This window comes from Protobothrops mucrosquamatus, unplaced genomic scaffold (genome assembly GCF_001527695.2).
Source record: "Protobothrops mucrosquamatus isolate PMUCROS unplaced genomic scaffold, P.Mucros_1.0 scaffold48, whole genome shotgun sequence".
NCBI classification, from domain to species: domain Eukaryota; kingdom Metazoa; phylum Chordata; class Lepidosauria; order Squamata; family Viperidae; genus Protobothrops; species Protobothrops mucrosquamatus.
Window position 1 is genome coordinate 2,127,402 of NW_015386430.1, and position 6,578 is coordinate 2,133,979.

The 6,578-nt window shown below is 39.1% G+C and overlaps 1 protein-coding gene across 1 annotated transcript in view; it reads left to right on the plus strand.

Moving 5' to 3' along the window:
* Positions 1-6,578, plus strand: part of BMPER (BMP binding endothelial regulator) — a 198,124-nt gene that overhangs the window by 92,967 nt on the left and 98,579 nt on the right. The window contains exons 9-10 of the mRNA XM_015811756.1: positions 1,281-1,421; positions 4,481-4,585. Coding sequence (XP_015667242.1) covers positions 1,281-1,421; positions 4,481-4,585 — 246 coding nt within the window. The remainder of the gene's footprint in view (positions 1-1,280; positions 1,422-4,480; positions 4,586-6,578) is intronic.

A 6,578-nucleotide genomic window follows, 5' to 3' on the forward strand; every position in this document is an offset into this window, starting at 1 on the left:
CATGAGTGACCGTGCGTAAGGCGTCCCGGTCCAGAAACGGCCGCAACTGGCGGATCAGGCGAACCTGATAAAACGCTCCCCTGGTCACGGCCGACAACTGGTCATCCAATGTCAACCGTGAATCCAGGAGAACACCCAAGTTGCGGACCCGATCTGAGGGGGCCAAAGTTTCGCCCCCTATAGTCAGCGATGGAGTCAGTGATTTACAGGCAGAATTTAAAAATAAAGTTTAATTGCCCATTTTGTTACTTAGTTAGCCCATCTAAAACATTAGTGGAAAATATAATGCAGAAGTTTTATCTGGTTTTGAGATCTATTTAGAAAATACAGATAAGTTTACAAGGTATTATCCATTGCCTCATCCCTTCCAGGCTGATACCGGCACTAAAAGGCTCATGGGCAGGGATTCAAAAACATAGCTTTTGATAAGATAGTTTTTTTATTTCAGCTACTAGAAAAACCATTAGCACAAAGAAAATCAAAACTGCCAACTGGAAGACTGAAGCTTACATAGAGAGCAGACCCAAGATTAAAATTCGCATCTTAACAGGCAAGAGCCATTTATTTTTCAGCAGGAAAACTGTGCATTGTTATCATGATGGCTCCTTCTCAGGCCTTTTGCTTTTGGCCTTGCCTGCCCTAATCTTTGGCCTCATGTATAAGTCTGCCCTGAGAAAGATGCTTCTAGATCTTTTGTGTGAATAGCAAGATCCACACTAGAGATTGGTGCTGGTTGAAAGAGAGCCGCTGAGGGTGGCATTTCAGATATTTGCTAATTCAAGAATAGCATTGTTCTAGTGTTGAAGTCACTAAGAGTCATTTTGTAGGAAACAACTGCAAATGTTAATGGTATCCTTCAGCTTCCAGGCTGAAAAATCTGGTTGAGAATGCCCCATGGCCTCTAAAATTCCAAAACCAGCACTGGAAAGCATTAATGCCACTAAAAGGTCCCAAGAACACACAAAGCTAATTTTGAAAAGAAAGCCCAGCAATGACTCCATCCATTTCTGGATTCCCATGTAGTGGTAAGAATTTGGGCAAGTACAAGGCATAGTGATGAACATACGAATAGCAGTATAAGAATCTGAGTGTGGATGCAAAGTAAAGAAAGGAGCCTATTCCAGTGTTGTTCCGATGAAGTTGCTTGTGTAATGTAGCAGCTGAGTCATTGTGGAGTAGCATAATCTCTAAACATATTCAGTTTTAACTAACTGAATCGTAAATCGTGGGGATCAGTTTGTTACTTGTATGGAGGCTCATTTGTTTTTCTTTCCATGCAGGATTCCACTGTGGTGTGTAAGCAAAAATGCTCCCCTCCCGGAGGTTGTATCAAAGCCAGAGACGAGTGCTGCAAGGAGTGCATTTCATATGTGTCTCCTGAGGAAACAAAAGTGTGCAAGTTTGGAAATAAAGTCTTCCAGGTACACTTTCTTAAACTGTGTCTCAGGATGACTTCACTAGACCATTTGATTTCTTAACAAGTTGTAGTACATTCAAAAATCATGCTTTTAGTATTTTTTTCCCTGATGCTTTAGCCAAATGAACATAATGTAAAAATGAAGTAAAACTGAAGAAATTGTCAAATTAGCTAGTCCTTTGGTAGAGCACTCTGATGCATTTTCCCTGGGGCAGATGACCAATCAGCTGTTCCTTTAAATGGAATGCTATGAATCTGCATAGCATGCTTTGCAGTTTTGCTTTGTTCTTTGCATAGAATGCACTGAATTGGTTTTTTTAAGCCTACTGTACTTCTGATGGTCTTGGAAGGAAACTTTTGCAAGCACCAATCTAGCCAAAGACCTCTTCTTCCCACTCCACCTTCAAGTGAGCCAGTAAGAGGTTAGCTGATGTTTCTGAATATTATTCAGGGCTTACAGTGCTCCACACATTGGAATATCATTGGGACAGCAGATTATTACAATATATCATAGGGACATATTGGAATAATTTGCTCCTGCTCTCCTTCTACCCAAGGTCCATCCAAATTTGGACATTCCCTCCAAATGTTTCCAATGTTTTTGGGTCTCTGTGCTTTTAAGAGGTACAGGATATTTTTCCCCATTCCCACCCCCACCCGTAATTCTTTATTGGACCTATATAATTGTGTTGAGAGCGTCTAAAATCAGATAAGAAGTGAAATCCCTTATAAACAATAGTTATCTAATCCCTCTTTTAATTAATTGATTTTTTTTTCTTTTGCACAAACCCACAGTGTAAAATTCTCATTTGCAGTAAGTTGAAACAGACTTTCCGGTTAGTTAACAGTCTTAGATAAAAGAATTCATCAATTGTCTTTTTATTCTTTCTAATGTGGAAATGGGGGGGGGGGGGCAGCGGGGATAGATAGAAATAAAAAGGTATGTAGACATAAATTGAAATGTAAAACATTAGAAAAGAGAGGAGATACATCTCACAGTTATAATGACTGAAACCTCAAAATTATTTTAGGCGTATCTACAGACTTTGAGTTTTGTTTTTTAAATAGCTGATTCACACTTATCAGTTTCAAAGAAAGTGAAGCTTAAGATAGAAGCTACGAAACAAAAGGAAAAAACAACCAGTACTTACAGAACATAAATCAATATTTTCAGAAATCAATATTTTGGAGACATTGGCTTTTTACACCAATCATATTTAGCCCAACCTCTTAAAGTGGCTGCCTTAAGGAAATTGATAATAATGAGGACATGAATAATCGACAACAATATACCTGAAAGCTCCAACAAGGTTATTTCTGTGTAATTAATATGGGTAGCATGATAATACCCTATCATGTTATTCTGCAGTTATCTGTCCAGATTTTTTTTTTTTTTTTAAAAAAGAGATATTTAGTTTATACAATCATTTTCAAAGCTGGGATTACCAATGGTAAGTGTAACCACTTGTAAAGTGTGATGTTACATGACTGCATCAACTTAACGATGGCAGTTGCAGTAGTCCCTTGTTGCCGTCATTAGGTGAATCCTGTGCGGTGGCATGATTGCCATTTGTGACCTGTTGGCTTCTTCATTGATTTGCTTGTCAGAAGTCAGCAGTGAAGATCAGAAATTGGGTTCATGTGACCTCTGGACACTGAGACAATGTAATTGAGAGCAGGTGGTCAAGTGCTTGACTTGTGATCATGTGACTCTGGGACCACTGCAACAGCTGCAGCCATGAAGTCTAGTCATCAGGTTCTCTTCGTTCACTGCTATCACATGTTTGAACAGTTGCTGAAGAAGTGGCCTTATTATCTTAACTTCTACTACAGGTAGTCCTCAACTTACGACCCCAATTGAGCCCAAACCTTTTGTTGCTAAGTGAGACATTTATTAAGTGAATGTTGCTCCATTTTACAACCTTTCTTGCCATAGCTGTTAAGTGAAACACTGCCATTGTTAAATTAGTAACACAGTTGTTAAGTGAATCTGGTTTTCCCATTGCCTTTACTTGTCAGAAGGTCACAAAAGGGGATCACATGATCCCAGGACACTACAGCAGTCATAAATGTGAGTCAGTTCCCGAGCGTCTGAATTTGGATCACAGGACCTTGAGGATGCTGCAACAGTCATAAGTGTGAAAAATGGTCATAACTTATTTTTTCCAGTGCTGTCACTAAATGAACTGTTGTAAGTTGAGGACTACCTGTAAAATAATTTATTTAGAAGATTACTTATAATAAAGAAACTAAGGGTAGTGGAAAATTTTTATCAAAAAATTAATCAAAAACTTTTATAAGGTAGCTATTAAAAGACTAGTTCTACCCCATCAATTGATGAAGGAATATTTTAGGAACTTCATTTGGCATATGTAAACTGTAAGAAATTGAGCCAATGAATTATTTTAGCAACACATTGGAATCATAGTGTCTTTAGAGAGGGCCAATGGGGTGGGGGGAATTTAAGTCAAATGTATCTGTACCTGCCAGAACATAGGTAATTTCTCCTAAATGTTTTCAGATGTTTAGTAGATTAGATGTCTGCCTTAGCCCTGTAAGTAATCTAAATTTGAATTCAGTATTAGCTGTATTTCTGGCTTAAAGCAGAATGAGGCTACATCTGGGAATAAATTTTCTGTCTTAACGGAACAATCAAATATTTTTATGTGCAATAACTTAAACATGCCAATCATAGCGGCTATATTGAATCAGACTTTTCTAATTATGTCATCCCAAATGAGACAATCAGGATACAGGATAACCACAAATTGAATAGTTTTCTTTCCTAAGAAAGAAATATAGCTAATCAGGTGATTGATGGGAAATTCTATTGTGTCTTCATTAAGTCTGGAGTTACACTTCTCTATGTGGAAGAACCCAAGTGAAAAATTATCCCTGATTCCTTGCCAATCCAACCAGTTGGAAATGGACACCTGATAACTGATTTAGACTAAACAATGACATAATTCCAACATGGAGAATATTGTTTTTTCTTTGAATAACAGGATATAAAACACTAGAATAGCTTCTTCCCACCATCCCAATGTGTTTTCCTTCTTGCAGGATAGAGAGATGTGGTCCTCTGTTAACTGTACCATCTGTGCCTGTGTGAAAGGCAAGACGGAATGTCGCAAGAAGCAGTGTATTCCAATCAGCAGCTGCCCTCATGTGAGTGTAACAAATTATTTAAAAGGAGTTCAGCTCAGTAATAATAGGCATAAAAACAGTTTCGCCAAGAGCCTACCTAAAGGCCTCTGTAAGTCTATACTTCGTTTGTTACACCCTCCTTTTCATTGCACAAATACATTTTGAACCAATGAACTTGAAGTGAGCTTCAGATTTATTCAGGGCATGCTGCCCCACACCTATCATATGTTTTTAAACACATCTGCTATTTTAACAAATAAACAAAACAGAAATGTGGCTGGTCATATACCTGTGCCAAATGAGGAAAAAACAAGAGCAGCTGCTTTTATTGCATAACCTCTCCCCAAAATCTTAACTAGTTTTACTTTTTTAAACTCACAGACAGAAAAGACAAAACTATAGATACATACCTAGATTGTATTATTAAAAAGAAGGAAAGCAGAACTCAGAGATTCCAGATAGGCCCTGCTTATAAATTCATGGAGAAAAATGACCCATTTCTAAGGAACCCTTCAATTGATTAATAACACTCACAACACATGTTATCAATAATATATGGCTTTCTTTTACAAGTCAGAAACAGAATCCTATGCCAGCAGCTCTGTTCAAGTAACGACTTATCAAAGAATAACTTTGTTTGAATTCCAGCCACTTTCTCCTGGGAAAATGGCTACACCATTTTATGCAAACTCGGAGATAAGGCTATCCACTGAAATTAGAAAGCATTCAGATATATTTCTCACCTCCATTCTAGAGTAGCTTGTCCACTTAAGTCACTTCCTGCTAATCTGATGTTTGTGGAATTATGGGAGAAGGATGTCTGTCCTGATTAAAAGGATCAGACAGTGCTTTATGGCATCACATGAACTTATTTTTTTGTTTTATCCTAAACTCAGAGCAAAAATATAATGATAAGTTTAAACTTCATTCTATGTAGATCAGGGGTGTTAAACTCACAACGTCATGTGACATGTCGCAACGTATCACGACTTTTTTTCCATTGCTGGCAATGGGGTGGGCGCGGTTTCGGCATGACTCATCCGGCCCCAGGCCATCATGTAGATAGACATTATATCATTTGTATTTATATCACAGTTCACTGCTAGCATTACATATATACAATACTAGGGGTCCCCAACCCCCGATCTGTGGACCAGTACCAGGACGTGGCATGCTAGCAACCGGTCTGTAAAAACAAGCAAAGCCCCATCCAGGTGATGCAAGCAGCACACAAAACCATGCATCCTCTGGTCCACAGAAAAACCTCTTTCCACGGAACCAGTCCCTGGTGCCCAAAAGGTTGGGAACATTTGCACAATACTACATTTTCTTTCCTATTTTCCTTCTATAAAACTTAAGGTACAACATTTGATTTTCTCCTGTGAAGTAGATTAGAGACTAATCTGTGAAGGTCTAAGATGTTTGTGTGCTGTTCTGACTCATAGGCAACGTAACAGAATAACAGAGTTGAAAGGGACCTTGGAGGTCTTCTAATCCAACTCACTGCTCAAGCAAGAAATCCTATACCATCTCAGACAAATTATTGTCCAATCTGTTCTTAAAAAGCTCATGTTTGGGCGTGCCGACAACATTTGAAGGCAAGTCATTCCACGGATTAATTGTTCTCACTGGCAGGAAACTTCTTCTTAGTTCTACGTTGCTTCTCTCTTTGATTAGTTTCCATCCGTTGCTTCTTGTTTTGTCTTCAGGTGCTTTGGAGAATAGCTTGATGTCCTCTTCTTTGTGGTAACCCCTGAGATATTGGAAGACTACTATCATGTCACCCTTCGTCCTTCTCTTCTCTTCACTAGACTAGACACAGGGCTTTTTTTCAGCCGGAACGCGGCGGAACCGCGTTCCGGCACCTTTTTCCGGGCCGGCCGCACCGGAAATAGCCCCTCCCACACCGGAAATAGCCCCTCCCAAATTTTACTTGCATTCCTGTTCTCTAAAGGGGCGGTCCTAGGGTTTGATGAGGGCGTGGCCAGGTTTGAGTTCCGCCACCTTTTCTCCG